General features: G+C 41.1%; 1 protein-coding gene across 1 annotated transcript in view; it reads left to right on the top strand.

The window, feature by feature from the left end:
- The first annotated feature begins 10,796 nt into the window (after positions 1-10,796).
- LOC138350563 (ionotropic receptor 21a-like) overlaps positions 10,797-18,633 on the top strand; it is a 35,937-nt gene continuing 28,100 nt past the window's right edge. Inside the window, exons 1-3 of the mRNA XM_069301576.1 lie at positions 10,797-10,878; positions 14,807-14,961; positions 16,993-17,109. Coding sequence (XP_069157677.1) covers positions 10,797-10,878; positions 14,807-14,961; positions 16,993-17,109 — 354 coding nt within the window. The remainder of the gene's footprint in view (positions 10,879-14,806; positions 14,962-16,992; positions 17,110-18,633) is intronic.

The following is an 18,633-nucleotide window of genomic DNA, read 5'->3' as shown; positions in this document are numbered from 1 at the left end:
TCTCTCTCTCTCTCTCTCTCTCTCTCTCCTCTCTCTCTCTCTCTCTCTCTCTCTCTCTCTCTCTCTCTCTCTCTCTCTCTCTCTCTCTCTCTCTCTCTCTCTCTCTCTCTCTCTCTCTCTCTCTCTCTCTCTCTCTCTCTCTCTCTCTCTCTCTCTCTCTCTCTCTCTCTCTCTCTCTCTCTCTCTCTCTCCCTCTCTCTCTCTCTCTCTCTCTCTCTCTCTCTCTCTCTCTCTCTCTCCCCTCTCTCTCTCTCTCTCTCTCTCTCTCTCTCTCTCTCTCTCTCTCTCTCTCTCTCTCTCTCTCTCTCTCTCTCTCTCTCTCTCTCTCTCTCTCTCTCTCTCTCTCTCTCTCTCTCTCTCTCTCTCTCTCTCTCTCCGATAGACGTTTTATATATTGGAAAAATTTAATGGGCATACCAGAAGGGACCAGTTTAAATAAGAATCCCAATATTATACAAAGCCTAATAATAAATTCCCCAGATGCAAATCACCAGCAGTTGAAAGAATAATGAAATCAAATGCTACTTAGAAACCTCAAACCCCTGCCCCAAACATCATCTTGTTTGGTGACTTCAGCTTAAATTGGAAAATATGGTAAATGCAGTTATACCAAATAGAATCCCAGGAAGCAGTCAAAATGAACAGTCACACACAAATGACCTATTAGGAATGGGCGACAGATTTGCATTAATAGGGGAACCAATAGGAAAGAAAATACCCCAGAGCATATTTTCACAATGATGTCAAAAAGCCAGAAAGCTAATGATTACAAATATATGTTATTCAGATCATAACCCAAGTTCAGTCACGTATGGACAACTGACCTGTACTGCCAGTCTCGCATCCAAGATGAGGAGAGAATTCTGCAAATTCAGTTTTAATAACAAACTAATAAACTGGGAACAAATAAACCAAAACCTCACATGAATAAACAACGAAGAACTGCGAGATGATGCAAACCTAAACCAGTGCCTTAAGAACATAGACACAGTGGCAATAGAAATACGTTCAAGTCCAATAAGAAAAAAGAGAAAAAGTTACAGAATGGACGAGACTGGCGTTCTCTCCAAAGGTGAAAAAACAAATAATAAACCTATATCATATATATATAAAACTATATCATAAGAACGACAGGTTAGAATATATAAATAAGTGGAAACGACTGAGCTAAAGCTGCTAGAACAATACAAAATCCAGGAGCCGCAGAGAGAGCAAAAGACCATCAATGAAATTCGAAGGAAACCATAATTCTTCTTCTTTGTAAAGTCGAGAAGTAAAGCTACATCGAGTACCGGGCCGCTGGGCATGGAGGATGAAACGTTCATTCATTCATTCATTTAAATATAGGTCAAGATACCCTGTAGGGTGAGCGTGGAAGTGGGGATAGGGGAAGAATTAGTGGGGGTGAGAGGAAGGGTTTTCAGTATGAGGTAAAGTGCCAGGGCTAGACCCAGCTGCATGGCATTGAAATCGTTATGACCAGACTAGGCAGTGAAGGCAAGGAATCGGATCTCTGTGACAACATTTCGGTTGAAACGTTCACTGATCACAACAAAGAAATAAGTGAAACACTGAGGATACAGAAGGACTTTGCTTTCAGTAAACACCAGTAAAAAAAACAGTTTGACGTTGACAACTCAAATGAATTTTTCAAGAACGTGACCCCAATCTCGAGTTATATCTCAGATGTCACCATAACCTTCGCTGGACTTTGAAACAGCCATAGACTCATGCACTCTATATCAGGCTCTGATTCCTGGAAGTCCATACTCATCAAGACTTGCCTCCCAACACCTAAAAAAAACACTATCACAGACCATTAACATTATCTGGAGACGGAACCTAGATACCGGTGTTAAAAACGATATACTTAACACAGCGTAGATCACACCACTCATAAAGGAGGTAATATAGCAGACACAAAAAATTATAGATCGAGAGTACATATATCATACATTGTGTCCTCATCACAATCGACTTGAGAATGGTCCAGGACGGACCGAAACGTCGTCGTCCCTTCAATTTTTAGTGTGTGGTCTGGTCAACATACTTCAGCCACGTTATTGTGACTCATCGCCTGCATATCATACAAGTATTTGAAAGGGTGCTAAAAAGTAAGATGACAAACATATGGAGTCACAGCATGTACATAACCCTGGTCAACACGGGTTCAGAACAGGCCTCTCCTGCCTCCCACAACTGATGGATCACTATAACATGGCCTTTGGTGTCACGGAAGACAAGAAGAAAGATGATGTTATATCCACAGACTTATGAGGACTGGAGAAATGTGACCAGGGAGCCGGTCGGCAGAGCGGACAGCACGCTGGACTTGTGATCCTGTGGTCCTGGGTTCGATCCCAGGCGCCGGCGAGAAACAATGGGCAGAGTTTCTTTCACCCTATGCCCCTGTTACCTAGCAGTAAAATAGGTACCTGGGTGTTAGTCAGCTGTCACGGGCCCGTGGAAAGCTTAGTCCTCCAGGGTACTGTGCTTGTTCCAGTACTCTTTCTCATTCTCATATCGATATCAGACATAGTAGTAGTAGTAGTAGTGGTAGGCATCCATCAGTCTCAGGAGACTATGGAGTTGCGCTCTGGTTGTCGGTCTGGAGTGGCCTCACCAGGGCGCAAAGCCAGGGTAGGTTGATATGGAGGAGAAGCTGTTACCCAGGCAGCAGGTCCCGCCTCTCCGCGGTGCTGAAAGTCTCCAATGGAATGGCATACGCCAATACGATTGGTTCCAGCGTCGTCGCAGGAACTGTGAGTTCCGGGGTTGACCTCGAAGCTGGTGAAGAATGGCACAGGGACCTCCAACCCCGGAGACCGCCGTGGTCGCGGCCGAAGAAGAACCACCCCAGCAAGGGTATGAACGACCCCAGCCTCCTGAAGCAGTTTACATCCATGTCCATCAGACATAGACAAGGATGTAAGCTACATAGAGGACACAGCAAACCTCCAAACTGATGTAAGCCAGCTCTGTTAATGGACCACAGGAAACAATATGATGTTTAATGAAAACATTTTCTAGCTCTTCGGTTATGATAAAAACGAAAATATCAAAACTCAGCGAAACCACACTATAGAAAGAAAACGCAATATTAAAGAGTTCGAAGTAATTGTGTCGGAAGACCTTACTTTTAAAGAACACAATAAAGTAGCTGCAAGGAAAATGACAGGTTGAATAGCAAAATCCTTTCAAACAAGAGATGCCATGCCACTGATGACATTTTTAAAGACATTAGTGCTCTCTAGAGTGGAATACTGTTGCACACTAACAGCCCTATTCAAAGCTGGAGAAATTCCTGATCTAGAGAATGTGCAGAATCCATTCAGACCACAATCTTTTACCGCTAGAATCCATTCAATAAAACAACTAAATTATTGCGATCACATAAAATTTAACAAATGCCAATCATTAGAGTGCAGACGAGAGATATATAAAGATTAACACTTGTAAAATATTACAGAAGAAGGTTCCAAATTTGCACATGAAAATGACTCTTTACGAGACCAGGAGGCATGGCAGGAAGTGCAAAATAGGAAAAGGTGCAATTGAGTACTTTAACAGGCAGTTAGAGTTCATTAAGAGTTAAGACCTTTTAACACTCTTCTCTTTTAACGCCGACGCCACAGTGTTTAGAAGAGAACTAAATAGACCTACCTAAAGGATACATGATCAACCAGGTTGTGATTCATACATCAGACTGCGAGCAGTGGCTTCTAACAGCCTCCAGAGACCGGGCCGCTGGGGATTAATCCCCGGTACTACCTCAAAGTAACAATCAAGGTAAGAATGTTATTGTTAGTGATCTTTGTTATGGTGTTGTTGTTATCTTTGTTATGGTGTTGTTGTTATCTTTGTTATGGTGGTGTTGTTATCTTTGTTATGGTGTTGTTGTGATCTTTGTTATGGTGTTGTTGTTGTTATCTTTGTTATGGTGGTGTTGTTATCTTTGTTATGGTGTTGTTGTTATCTTTGTTATGGTGGTGTTGTTATCTTTGTTATGGTGTTGTTGTTATCTTTGTTATGGTGGTGTTGTGATCTTAGTTATAAGGCTGACTTTAAGCCATTCCTTGGTTATTAACTTTAATGATAATGATATCCCAGCTTGATAACATCACCAGGACAAATTGAGAGGGGAGGAGGAGACCTTTGATAAGCCGCCGTCTTCCTGTCCTCGTCGAGGCCACTACAGAGATGAAGATAAATTCAACTCTACAGTCCCCGTGGCGCTGTGGTAAAACACTCGCCTCGCGCTTCGACTTGGGTTCGTATCCTGGCCGAAGAGAGAATTGACCGGGCACTATTCTTTAACTGTTGCCTCTGTTCACCCAACAGTAAAATATACACAATACAGGTATCGATACATAACTAGCAGCTTACCATACGTGGGGGCTGATGTAAGGGCGAAGAGGGAGAACGGACTATTGACATAGTTCGGGTTATCTTGAGATGATTTCGGGGCTTTAGTGTCCCCGCGGCCCGGTCCTCGATCAGGCCTCCACCCCCCAGGAAGCAGCCCGTGACAGCTGACTAACACCTAGGTACCTATTTACTGCTAGGTAACAGCGGCATAGGGTGAAAGAAACTCTGCCCGCCATTGTTTCTCGCCGGCGCCCGGGATCGAACCCGGGACCACAGGATCACAAGTCCAGCATGCTGTCCGCTCGGCCGACCGGCTCCCTGGCGGGTGCAGGGGGGAGTTGTGTAAAACCCTGGTTTGTGTCTCGGAGAGGCTGCAGGATCCAGTAAGTTCAGTAGAACTTCGGTTTCAACTCTCTTTTTCAACCCTGTCGTAGCTCAGTCGATTAAGGCAGTGTCTGGGATGCTCCTGGACGCAGGTTCGAATCCTCGTCACGGCCCTTGTGGATTTGTTCATTTGATGCATCACGTTAGTGTGATTTCTGTGTGTAGTGGGGAGGGGGGGGGGGCTCCTGTGTTGTTGTTGTTATAGATTAAGCTACTCGGAACAAGTTCCAAGTAGCACGGGCTATGGTGAGCCCGTAACTTACCTGGCACAGGAGCGGGGCAAGTAGCACGGGCTATGGTGAGCCCGTAGTGGACTTACCCGGCACAGGAGCGGGGCAAGTAGCACGGGCTATGGTGAGCCCGTAGTGGACTTACCTGGCACAGGAGCGGGGCAAGTAGCACGGGCTATGGTGAGCCCGTAGTGGACTTACCCGGCACAGGAGCGGGGCAAGTAGCACGGGCTATGGTGAGCCCGTAGTGGACTTAACATACAACGTGGCGTATGAAACGCAGCGCCGTACAAAATAATAACACAGTCTGCCCTCCCAGCCATAGGTACTATTAATTCGGTCGTTGTTGTATTTTTAGATTCAGCTACTGGAACAAAATTTCCATGTAGCACGGGCTATGGTGAGCCCGTAAATTATTTCGGGATATCTAATGGTTATATACTGAAAAACGCTTCAGGTGACAATGTAACGAGGTAATACGGAGTGAACGACGGTGTTCTTCAATTATTAGCAGCCGCGGTTGATGGATGGATGTTAAGTGGCAGTAATTGATGGCGCGAGGAGAGCTGTTGCGTGCAGCCTTGTAATAAGCTTGTGAGGTATAATTACCACTATGTGAGTTATTATGAGAGCTCGGTGCCTCCTGTGAGTTACGATGAGGACTGTTGTGAGCTCTTATTTGGACAGGCTGCCACTTGTAAGTTATTATGAGGGCTGGCTGCCTCTAGTGAGTTATTATGAGGGCTGGCTGCCTCTAGTGAGTTATTATGAGGGCTGGCTGCCTCTAGTGAGTTATTATGAGGGCTGGCTGCCTCTAGTGAGTTATTATGAGGGCTGGCTGCCTCTAGTGAGTTATTATGAGGGCTGGCTGCCTCTAGTGAGTTATTATGAGGGCTGGCTGCCTCTAGTGAGTTATTATGAGGGCTGGCTGCTTCATGTGAGCTATTATGAGGGCTGGCTGCCTCTAGTGAGTTATTATGAGGGCTGGCTGCCTCTAGTGAGTTATTATGACGGCTGGCTGCGACCTGTAAGTTATTATGAGGGCTGGCTGCCTCTAGTGAGTTATTGTGAGGACTGGCTGCCTCCTTTTTGCTAGTATGAGGTCCGGCTGCCGCCTGTGAGTTAGGGCTGACAGTCTCCTGTGAGTTATTATGAGGACTGGCTGCCTCCTGTGAGTTTATATATAGATTTACTGCCTCCTATGAGTTATTATAGGTGCTGGTTGCCTCCTGTTAATTATTATCAGGACTGGCAGCAACCTGTGAGTTATTATGAGACAACTTGTGAGTTATTATGAGAGCTCGCTGCCCCCTATGAGCTTATATTAGGGCTGATCTGGCCTCGGCTGGTGGCCGGTACGATGTTGTCGATTCGTGGGGCTCTGGGTGCGTGTTTGCTCTCTGGGGCTCGAACTGTGGAAAAGTTCCTCTAGGAGCAATTTTCTCGTCACTGGTGATGATTCGAATAGCAACTGTTGCATTTCCCTCTTTAATTTTCTTGGTGATTTGTGCTCAGACTGTGGACGTTTCCGATATGTTTTTGTTACTATTTCTGCGATGGATATATATATATATATATATATATATATATATATATATATATATATATATATATATATATATATATATATATATATATATATATATATATATATATATATATATATATATATATATATATGTGTGTGTGTGTGTGTGTGTGTGTGTGTGTTTACGTCAGCTTCGACTTAAGAAAGGAAATCATAGTTCTCTGGAAGGCACAACTGTAACATTACCATGAACAGAAGACCTGTCAGAATACAGATGTGGTGATGAAAGGTCCGCAGTCACTTCTATTATGAAGGAGCTGAGTGCCATACTTAACGCACATCACCGTGACTGCATCTTGCATTACAGGTCAAATACAGCACCACATGTAATATTTGATTACGTTCCCAGCCAGTAACATATTTACTACTAACGGTATATAACAGAGGATCAACCACGATTCAATGTTACAATGTAGGATCAACCACGATTCAATGTTACAATGTAGGATCAACCACGATTCAATGTTACAATGTAAGATAAAACACAATTCAATGTAAGATCAACCACGATTCAATGTTACAATGTAAGATAAAACACAATTCAATGTAAGATCAACCACGATTCAATGTTACAATGTAAGATAAAACACAATTCAATGTAAGATCAACCACGATTCAATGTTACAATGTAAGATAAAACACAATTCAATGTAAGATCAACCACGATTCAATGTTACAATGTAAGATAAACCACAATTCAATGTAAGATAAACCACAATTCAATGTAAGATAAACCACGATTCAATATCACAACAACATAGTTTGCCCTGAAGAAAAAGTCCTTGTTTCGTTTTCATCTTTTTAGCACCAAATCCCACGATATCAGCGCCATCTTCCCGCAAGGAATTATACCAACTGGGAATGTGTATTAGCTAATCTGGTTGCTTGCTGATGCGACCCGTGACAAGCAACCAGGAATATGTAACGTCTTGTTGCATGCAACTTTAATGACGTTGGCTGCCGAGCGCTTGACGGTGTGTAAATAAGTGGGTGTTGACGTCGTTGTGATGAGAGAGTGGGCGTTGACGTCGTTGTGATGAGAGAGTGGGTGTTGACGTCGTTGTGATGAGAGTGTGGGCGTTGACGTCGTTGTATTGATGAGAGAGTGGGTGTTGACGTCGTTGTGATGAGAGTGTGGGCGTTGACGTCGTTGTGATGAGAGAGTGGGTGTTGACGTCGTTGTATTGAGAGAGAGTGGGTGTTGACGTCGTTGTGATGAGAGTGTGGGCGTTGACGTCGTTGTGATGAGAGAGTGGGTGTTGACGTCGTTGTATTGAGAGAGAGTGGGTGTTGACGTCGTTGTGATGAGAGTGTGGGCGTTGACGTCGTTGTGATGAGAGAGTGGGTGTTGACGTCGTTGTATTGAGAGAGAGTGGGTGTTGACGCCGTTGTATTGAGAGAGTGGTCGTTGTATTGAGAGCGTGGGTGTTGACGTCGTTGTATTGAGAGAGAGTGGGTGTTGACGTCGTTGTGATGAGAGTGTGGGCGTTGACGTCGTTGTGATGAGAGAGTGGGTGTTGACGTCGTTGTGATGAGAGAGTGGGTGTTGACGTCGTTGTATTGAGAGAGAGTGGGTGTTGACGTCGTTGTGATGAGAGTGTGGGCGTTGACGTCGTTGTATTGAGAGAGTGGGTGTTGACGTCGTTGTGATGAGAGAGTGGGTGTTGACGCCGTTGTATTGAGAGAGTGGTCGTTGTATTGAGAGCGTGGGTGTTGACGTCGTTGTATTGAGAGAGAGTGGGTGTTGACGTCGTTGTGATGAGAGTGTGGGCGTTGACGTCGTTGTGATGAGAGAGTGGGTGTTGACGTCGTTGTGATGAGAGAGTGGGTGTTGACGTCGTTGTATTGAGAGAGAGTGGGTGTTGACGTCGTTGTGATGAGAGTGTGGGCGTTGACGTCGTTGTATTGAGAGAGTGGGTGTTGACGTCGTTGTGATGAGAGAGTGGGTGTTGACGCCGTTGTATTGAGAGAGTGGTCGTTGTATTGAGAGTGTGGGTGTTGACGTCGTTGTATTGAGAGAGTGGGTGTTGACGTCGTTGTGATGAGAGAGAGTGGGTGTTGACGTCGTTGTATTGAGAGAGTGGGCGTTGACGTCGTTGTATTGAGAGAATGGGTGTTGACGTCGCTGTGATGAGAGTGTGGGTGTTGACGTCGTTGTATTGCGAGAGTGGGTGTTGACGTCGCTGTATTGAGAGAGTGGGCGTTGACGTCGTTTTGAAGGGAAAGTTGTTTTTAAAATCTCTATATAAGGGTACTGTCGGTATAAGAGTACTGTCGGTATAAGAGTACTGTCGGTATAAGAGTACTGCCGTTGGTACTCCAGGTACAGTACTGACCAGAGAAGAGTACTGTCAGTGTACTGTCGGTGGGAAGGCACTGTCAACATGTGGTTATAATTCCTTTTGTCTCTGAGTTAAACAGTTAAAAGTCGCTCAATTGTGAAGACAATTTCCCGCTCGAGCAATTATTGGCACGTTTGACATCCGCATCAGCCAATCACCTCATCCCTGCGTATACAGCCCCTCGTGACGTCGTCCAATCATCGTGCACCAATGTAGCTGGACGCTGATGACGTTCACCAATCATCTGCTCCCCCCTGCGGACGCCCAGTGACGACAATGACCAATCAGCGCGCCACAATCTATCTGGCCTTTGATTCGAGCCAATATAAGCAGTAGAGTCACTTGGTAATATAAGGATTCGGTAATATAAGTTTGCTTGCCATTGAGAATTGTGTCTGGTAGGGCTGTTCTGATCGTCCCGAGGCAGCGCTGATATTATCGAGGTAGTATTCTCCTTCATTCGTTATAATGGGTTAAAAATTTTACGTTATAATAAGTATTAAAAACCGTTCAATTTTTTATTCACAATTTATTTTAATAATAATAAAAATTTGAGAAATTTATGTTAATTTTAGCTTTAAATACCATTGCTGCATCTTTTAAATAATTTATGTAATTAACATTTTGTTAATACTAAATAACGTAGTTTTTTGGTGTGAATTTGATCTAAATTAAGACAAAGCCAGGCATCTTTCATTAAAATATATAAAATATAAAGTGAAATCTCAAAAACCGTGATGGTTCAATGAAAGAAAACATTGAGTCACAGGAACAAGGTAGAACTATCGTGTGCTTGATGTGAGTCAAGGAATGACATTTCAGTCCCACTACATTAATGTAATATTTCTTCCTAGACTCTAAATAGTTTCCGTTTAATGTCGATTTCTAAACCCATGTGAGCAGAGGGTAGTTACCTCACATGGGCAAGAGTACTCAGATGGCACAAATTGTAAGCATTTTATTGCAAAATGTAGTTTGTAACAATTTTTTTATCTTGTAATAGACAAGACTAAAGTGATGCGTTTGACTGGCGCGAATCAACTATCTGTAAATAACTGTTAAAATAGACTGTGGTTAAATGTTAAAGTAGACTATGATTAACTTTCAGAGTACACTGTCCAAAAAATTGCGGACTATGAATAATTGTTAAACTGAATAGCTGTTAGACTCTGAATAGCTGTTAGACTCTGAATAGCTGTTAGACTCTGTATAGCTGTTAGACTCTGAATAGCTGTTAGACTCTGTATAGCTGTTAGACTCTGAATAGCTGTTAGACTCTGTATAGCTGTTAGACTCTGAATAGCTGTTAGACTCTGAATAGCTGTTAGACTCTGAATAACTGTTAGACTGTAATTAACTGTTAGACTCTGAATAACTGTTAGACTGTGAATAATTGTTAGACTGTGAATAACTGTTAGATTGAATAACTGTTAGACAGTAAATAACTGTTAGACTGAATAACTGTTAGACTGTGAATAATTGTTAGACTGTGAATAGCTGCTAGACCCTGAATAACTGTTAGATTGTGAATAACTGTTAGATTGTGAATAACTGTTAGATTGTGAATAACTGTTAGACTGTGAATAACTGTTAAAGTAGACTGTGAATAGCTGGCGGTGTTAACTCTCTAAATACCTGGCAAATCTACATGTTGAATCTGTCAATACAACATAACATCAAAATATATTTCCTTCGCTATACAACATGTCTACATCACAACACCTACAACACCTACAACATAACACATTTCCTGATAATTAAAACAACATTAATTAAACCTCTTAATTATCTATTGTATTTATATTTATTGCTATATATTTTGTATTTATTTCTCTGAACAAGTGCCCAGTCAGCCTATATACAGTCGTTCAGGAGACTGAGACCATGGTGAACCCCACCATAATTACCAGTCTGCCCTTGGTGATTGTCATTCAGTTACTCCTCTCAGCGCTCCTCCACCAGTCAGGTGAGTTGAGACAGTCTACCAATAATTTTAGATTGTTAGTTGGAATAATAACCCGGAACGCTATGCGTGTGTGTGACTTTGCGTGAATGTAAATATACCAATTTTATGTAATTTCACCAACCCATTGTATTTTTTTGCAAATAAATTATTATTAGTAGTAGTAGTATTAGTAGTAGTATTATTAGGTAAAATATGTTGAGGATTGAGATAAGGATGAGGCTAGTAGATAGGATTGAGGCAAGGATAAGGTAAATAGAAAACTGGAATTAAGGAAACTTCAGTGGACCTATTGATCCTAAGAAGCCTCTCTTTCCCATTCTCCTGGGATGTATGGGGTCTCGAACTATGGACCCAACACGTGTAAGGCCAACGCTCTATCAACTGGGCTACGAGCAGTCTTAAGCCTCTCCTATTTATATCCACCCAAATTCATTAATATATAAGTCTAACCTACGCTTGAACCAATCACGTGTTCCCACTTCTTTGATGTTATCTGGTAAATTGTTCTAGAAATTAACCTTATTTCCAAACCAGTATTTACTCAGGTCTTTCCCCTAAATATAAACGTAACCAATTTATATCCATTGTTTCGAGTTCTATTTTGTGTTCACATACTTAAAACCTTAATTATGTTCTCTCTGTTATACTCTTTTATCCATTTGTATACCATCATGTCACCCTAAACTCTTTCTCTGTCTACAGGATGTAAATTAAGATTTTGCATTCTCTCTTTCTAAGGAAGATTTCCAATTCCTGCAAATAACTTTGTCATCTTTCTGTACATACGTTGAAGTAAATTTGTACAGACCAAAACTGAACTCTATAATCTAAATGGGGCCTAACACGAGCAAGACAAAGTTGAAGATTAATAATCTGACGACGTTAGCAATAAGACATTAGATGTCTTATCGCTAATGTTTCTAGAAATATATCCCATTAATTCATATATTATAGAATTTATGTAACAACGAGCCTGGTATATAGGATTAAGACAATATCGAGGCAGGTAGATTGAGTTAAAATTTCTTAAAGCCTGACTTTTACAGCAATCAACGTGACGCAGTGGTAAAACACTCGCCCCGCACTTCGCGAGCAACTTGGCTTAGGTTCGTATCCTGGCCGGGGAGGATTGACTAGGCGTCAATCCTTAACTGTACGCCCCTGTTCACCCAGCAGTGAATGGGTACCTGATTGTTCAACGATTTATATATGTGTGTGTGTGCGTGTGTGTGTGTGTGTGTGTGTGTGTGTGTGTGTGTGTGTGTGTGTGTGTGTGTGTGTGTGTGTGTGTGTGTGTGTGTGTGTGTGTGTGTGTGTGTGTGTGTGTGTGTGTGTGTGTGTGTGTGTGTGTGTGTGTGTGACAAAGCTGCAGGAACACGCAAGAAATAGATCACTAAGAACTCTAATTGACTCAGGGTCAATTAGAGTTCTTAATGATATACATATCTCCAGCTGCAAAAGAATTAAATGTAATTCATATTTCAACTTTCAACAAGCCGTCGGCTTCCTGTCCTCGTCGAGGCTACTAGAGTTAGTGGCCTTCAGGAAAATCAGGGGAATAAGCGTGTACCTACACATGTTTGCAAGCCAACATTATACATTCCGCCTCTCGACCAAATTCTTTGCTCGTAAAAATTGTCTTGCTTTAAATTATATTTTAATAATGTGTGTTAATGGTGGAAAAATTTGATCAAACAGACTTATTTTGACAGAAGAGTTACATATTTTTCCGCAGGTCAATTGAACATACAATATATACTGACTGGACTGTAACTCTCAACCAAATAGCCTAGTTCACTTTAACACCATAGCTGCCTGCGTACGTGCTGCTTGAAACTTTTTGTTTCGAGTAACTGAATCTGAACCAACAAACTTCCATCACCCAATTAATAATAAGCCAATTACTTAATCCTTTTGGGAGATTTATTTCTACTGTATATTGATTTCTAAAGATTAATCAACAATTTTGCCTCATCGATTCAGGTTTCACAAAACAAAAATATCTTGAATTTGGAATCTCCGATACAAACGCCCGCTTGACAGTAGTGATAAAATATCCCCCATTACGGAAGAAGTCAAAACGCGTGTGAATGTTTAATGTTATTGACCACAATACAAACCATCAAAAGACATATACAGAACTAGCGCGGGAGACTGTCACCAGATCGTTTGTATATACTGGTATACTTACTGCTGGGAACTGCTGACTCTCGTGGGAGTGTTAGAGTGACCTGAATATGTGATAGTCTTAATTGCCGTCTGGCTAGTTCCTCTTAATATGTCAAATATTTATTTTTAACATAAATTGCTTGTGAAAGTTGGTGGGAATTTGGCAACAAAAAATTCTCGTTATTGACTTTCTCACACACTCACTTCGGACACGCACAGGAACACACACATATTCAACCACATACTGTTATTTGTTTTCGCCGTGTATACATTTACCGTAAATCACATTATACACGTATTATCTACCCCCTCCCTTCTCTCCCCCAACCCTCTGCAAGGAGACTTAACAATGCATAACCTTGAATCACTCCAAAGAGCAAAGTGCATGTACGACCCTCTTCTCTGAACCTTACAATGTACAACACTCACACACAAGTTGCAAATTGCTGCTTCAACACCTTGCCATGACTGCGGACCTGACATTGCCTCAACGATCTGCTCTATTTATTTACGCTACGAGTTGTTATTTTTGTTTTTATCCGAAGGTGGCGCGCTGACAGATATATAAACCCGATATTACTATATTTTAAGATTTAAGTGTTGGCTCTTGGTTCAGTCATAGAGATGATTGCGATGCGAGGACATACTTGTCCTCTATAAGTATGAAGGATTACAGTACACGCAGTTTTCACTACGCCCGTCCTCTCGAACCTACACAACGTCACTAAACTGATGTACTAAATTGCCCGAGCCTAACCTACCCGAGGACCCCACGAATAGAAAACGGGACATCACGTCAATCTTGCGAGCCGCTATATTTTAGTACATCTTTCTTTGACCATGGGGATTTTTACGTGAAAATACTATGTGTTATGCGAGAGGGCAGGTTAGGTTTGCCCTGTATGATAGAAAACGCTATTCGTACTAGTGGCTTTAGGTATTGTATGTACTAGCTCTATCTATAAATCTAACATTATGTTTGTAACTAATCCTCTATGTATGTACTTTTACCTGAATAAACATTTGATTTGATTTGAAAACGTGGGTTATGGGTTACTATCCTTCTAAACCTAAACAAAAATGTTGAGTTGTGGGTATGTAGGAGAAAATCTTTAGAGCAGGATGAGAATCGAACCAGCGTCCTGGGTAGCCCCATGGATCAAGATGTGGTAAAGGTTATCCAAACTGGGATGCGCCCGGATCCACTATGAGCCTGGAGGCGGCACCGAGCTGGTAGCCAATCCAAATTTACATACATAACAAATTATTAATCTAAGTAGACGAAGTTAAAAAGTGTTAATAATTTATCTCTCTTCAACATCTTTCTTTTTACCAAACAAACTTTATTTCCGTTCTCAATAACTATACCCTCCCTCTGCAGGCGATGAGTCACAATAACGTGGCTGAAGTAGTTTGACCAGACCACACACTAGAAGGTGAAGGGACGACGACGTTTCGGTTCTATGGTCCATCAGTCCTGGACGGACGGACCGAATGGTCCGTCCTGGACCATTCTCAAGTCGATTGTGACTCGAGAACCTGGACCATTCTCAAGTCGATCTCACAGTCGACTTGAGAATGGTCCAGGACGGACCGAAACGTCGTCGTCCCTTCACCTATTGTGTGGTCTGGTCAAATACCCTCCCTCTACAATATTCTCATCCTTACTCAGGGATTTGAACTAACTTCCCTCACTAATTTCCCTCCCTCTAACTTCCTTCCCTCTAAACTAACTTTCCTGTCCGTCTCTTCCTCCCAGGAGCCACGACTCTGGAGCCCAGCACGGGAGACGCCGCCGGGGCTGCTACAGGAATAGGATGGGCGCTGTTGGAGGTGCTGGGGAGGTCCTCGCGCCCGTCTTGCTCCCTTCTTGTGCTCACCGATCCCACCTCCTCACCCTCAGACATCATCAAGGTATTTGCCTCTTGAGAAAGGTATAAGACCAGATTAAAGTAAACACTCTTCTACGCCATACTACTCTATAAACACATCTAGCCCAATCCCAACGAAAATTAAGGAATAAATTTTGTTTCAAATGTTGTGAACGAGGTGTTTGATGTTATATGTTCATGTTTGTAAAGGTTTTAAACCCTCCTGAACCTATCAGTGACTACAGGGAATTGATTGATTGATGAAGATTAAGCCACCCAAGAGGTGGCACGGGAATGAATAGCCCGTAAGCTACAGGGAAGTGAGCTCCAGCTCCTTATACCCCGCGCCCAACCATTTGGGCTGTGTTTTTGTTCCAAGAAGCAGAATCTAAAACAACAACTTGGGCTGGACGGCAGAGGGCCGCCGGGACGTTGATCCATGGAACCATCACAACGTAACCACAAGGCAGATGAAAGTCTCTGGATAATGGAGTTCCCATAGTAAGATTTCTGTACCATTATGCACCCATGAATTTATATTATGTGGCCAGTTGATTAAGGCTGTACAGGATTAACAAGCCACTTATCAACAACTTACAATATACGTTCAACAACATCCCCCAAGCCTACGAGGTTAAGCATCACATCGAAACTCCTACACACAACAGCCTAATGCCTGGACGGCCAACCCACTCACACACACTAACCATTAACAACTCTTCCATTCAAGTCTAAGTCTACATAGCCATCGCAACAGTCGCCAAAAGTGACTACATTTTCATCAACACGTTCAATTTATTGTTACATGCAAACAATACTTCTGTTATGAACGTTATAAAGGATGTTAGACCAACAATAGCTATTACAGAAGAACCAACACAGTCATCCTCGATTCATATTAGAAGAAATGAGAACTATTAGAATGTACCAATTCCGACCTCTCAGAAATCTACTCATTTAACAGCAAAGGTGTCTGCAAACGAGGGACTCCGACGCACAAAAAATATCTTCAGTAATGATGATATTCTCAATGACAAAATGTGATAAGGTTACAAATTTTGAGTATGACTGCGCGTTCTAAACTGATTTTGCTTTTCAGTTCAAATCATGCAGCTGAAAAAGGTTTATTTTCTGGTAAACGTAATAATGTCGACCAAAAATATGGATATGCTCCCTTATATGTAGACCCAAACAAATTGAGAAAGTCAGCCAATTACTCCACCACTTACCAATTAATATGTTAGAACAGCTAACGTAAGGCACCCTTTCCGAACCTGACAACATGGTGTCGTCATGTCAACTCACCCCGTCCTCTCAAGGCTCCCCAACGTCAAGAAACTGTCGTACTAAAGTGCCCTTGTCCTAACCTACCAGAGGACCCAAAACAGAAAACGGGACAGTATGTCACTTTTGCGTGGCGCTACCATTTTCAAGTACGTTAATTTTTGGCCATAGGTAAAGTATACGTCAAAATGCAACGTTCTATAAGGAGGACGGGTTGACGCGCCTGAGAGCAATGCAGATGAAACCTTGGAATTGACTCAGAAGAAATAAAAAAATATTGTGCTGCAAAAAACGAAGCAACCCAACAATAGAGTAAAATTGAGGACTGGGGACTGTGATATGAGTCAACTCAATCCCACTATTCAACTTATTACACGGTAACAAAATTACCAAATGCCAACTACTCATTATCACCTGTCTCTAAACCTTACTTACAATCATCTGAGTACTTATCCTGCTTCTCCCTCCCCATCCTTACCAAAACCTTTATCATCAAATCGCATAATATCTTTTATTCTGGCGTGTAAATTGTTCCTGTAAATTTGAGTTATGAAAGAACACTTCAATTTTTTAGTTTATAAGGCCTTTCACCTGTGATCAGATACAGATATTTGGAAATAGTTTATTTAAAATAAAATTCTGTTTTGTCATTGTATAGAAATTGACTTCTTATTCCTATCATTCACTGAATAAAGTATATAATCATTAACACTGTTTAAATACACTACCAATTTCTTTAATAAATTATTTAATATTATTATTTTGTGTTTTTAATCCTTACTTCCTACAGGAGTTGATAGAGGCAGATTGGCCATTAGGGATGGTATTACTTCAAGTTGTGCTGAGGGAGGCCAACTTCACCAGCCAAGCCTTGGCCCTAACACGGTTGATCCGCTACGCCAGGCAGGTGCGCCCCTTTATATACAACCTAGTAGCCAGAACGCACTTCTCGGCCTACTATGTAAGGCCCGGTTTGCCTAATAGGCCGAGTGATTTTCTTTATTTTCAAAATATTGTTTCTAATTGGTTTATTTGAATTATTATTATTATATTATATTAAGAACATATATTATTGACTTAGTTATGTTAGTTTAGGTTAGGTTAAGATAAGTTAGGTTAGGCTAGGTAGGGTTGGTTAGGTTCGGTCATATATCTACGTTAGTTTTAACTCAAATTAAAAAAACTCAAAGCATACATAATGAAATGAATAACTTTATCATTTCATAAGAAAAATATAAGAAAAATGTTGAAATTCTGGAAAACTTGGCTTATTACGCAAATCGGGCCTTGCATAACACGCCAAGAACTGCGTTCTGGCTACTAGGTACAACATATATATATATATATATATATATATATATATATATATATATATATATGTCGTACCTAGTAGCCAGAACTCACTTCTCAGCCTACTATGCAAGGCCCGATTTGCCTAATAAGCCTAGTTTTCATGAATTAATGTTTTTTCGACAACCTAACCTAACGTTTTCGGCTACCTAACCTAATCTAACCTATATAGATAGGTTAGGTTAGGTTAGGTAGGGTTGGTTAAGTTCGGTCATATATCTACGTTAATTTTAACTCCAATAAAAAAAAATTGACCTCATACATAATGAAATGGGTAGCTTTATCATTTCATTAGCAAAAAATTAGAGAAAATATATTAATTCATGAAAACTTGGCTTATTAGGCAAATCGGGTCTTGCATAGTAGGCTGAGAAGTGCGTTCTGGCTATTAGGTACGACACATATATATATATATATATATATGTCGTACCTAATTGCCAGAACGCACTTCTCGGCCTACTATGCAAGGCCCGATTTGCCTAATAAGCCAAGTTTTCCTGAAATAATATATTTTCTCTAATTTTTTTCTTATGAAATGATAAAGCTACCCATTTCATTATGTATGAGGTCAATTTTTTTTTATTGGAGTTAAAATTAACGTAGATATATGACCGAACCTAACCAACCCTACCTAACCTAACCTAACCTATCTTTATAGGTTAGGTTAGGTTAGGTAGCAGAAAAAGTTAGGTTAGGTTAGGTTAGGTTGGTTAGGTAGTCGAAAAACAATTAATTCATGAAAACTTGGCTTATTAGGCATATCGGGCCTTGCATAGTAGGCTGAGAAGTGCGTTCTGGCTACTAGGTACGACATATATATATATATATATATATATATATATATATATATATATATATATATATATATATATATATTTATATATATATATATATATATATATATATATATATATATATATGTATATATATATATATATATATATATATATATATATATATATATATATATATATATATTACGCTTCACTGTTGGAGGTAAATCAAAAATCACTTCTCCAAAATTCATTTTTATTTCTAGTCTGACGCGACACGGGCGCGTTTCGTAAAACTTATTACATTT

The sequence above is a fragment of the Procambarus clarkii genome, chromosome 46 (assembly GCF_040958095.1).
Source record: "Procambarus clarkii isolate CNS0578487 chromosome 46, FALCON_Pclarkii_2.0, whole genome shotgun sequence".
In the NCBI taxonomy this organism is placed as follows: Eukaryota; Metazoa; Arthropoda; class Malacostraca; order Decapoda; family Cambaridae; genus Procambarus; species Procambarus clarkii.
The sequence above is the reverse complement of the archived record's forward strand: the minus strand, read 5'-3'. Positions and strand labels throughout refer to the sequence as shown.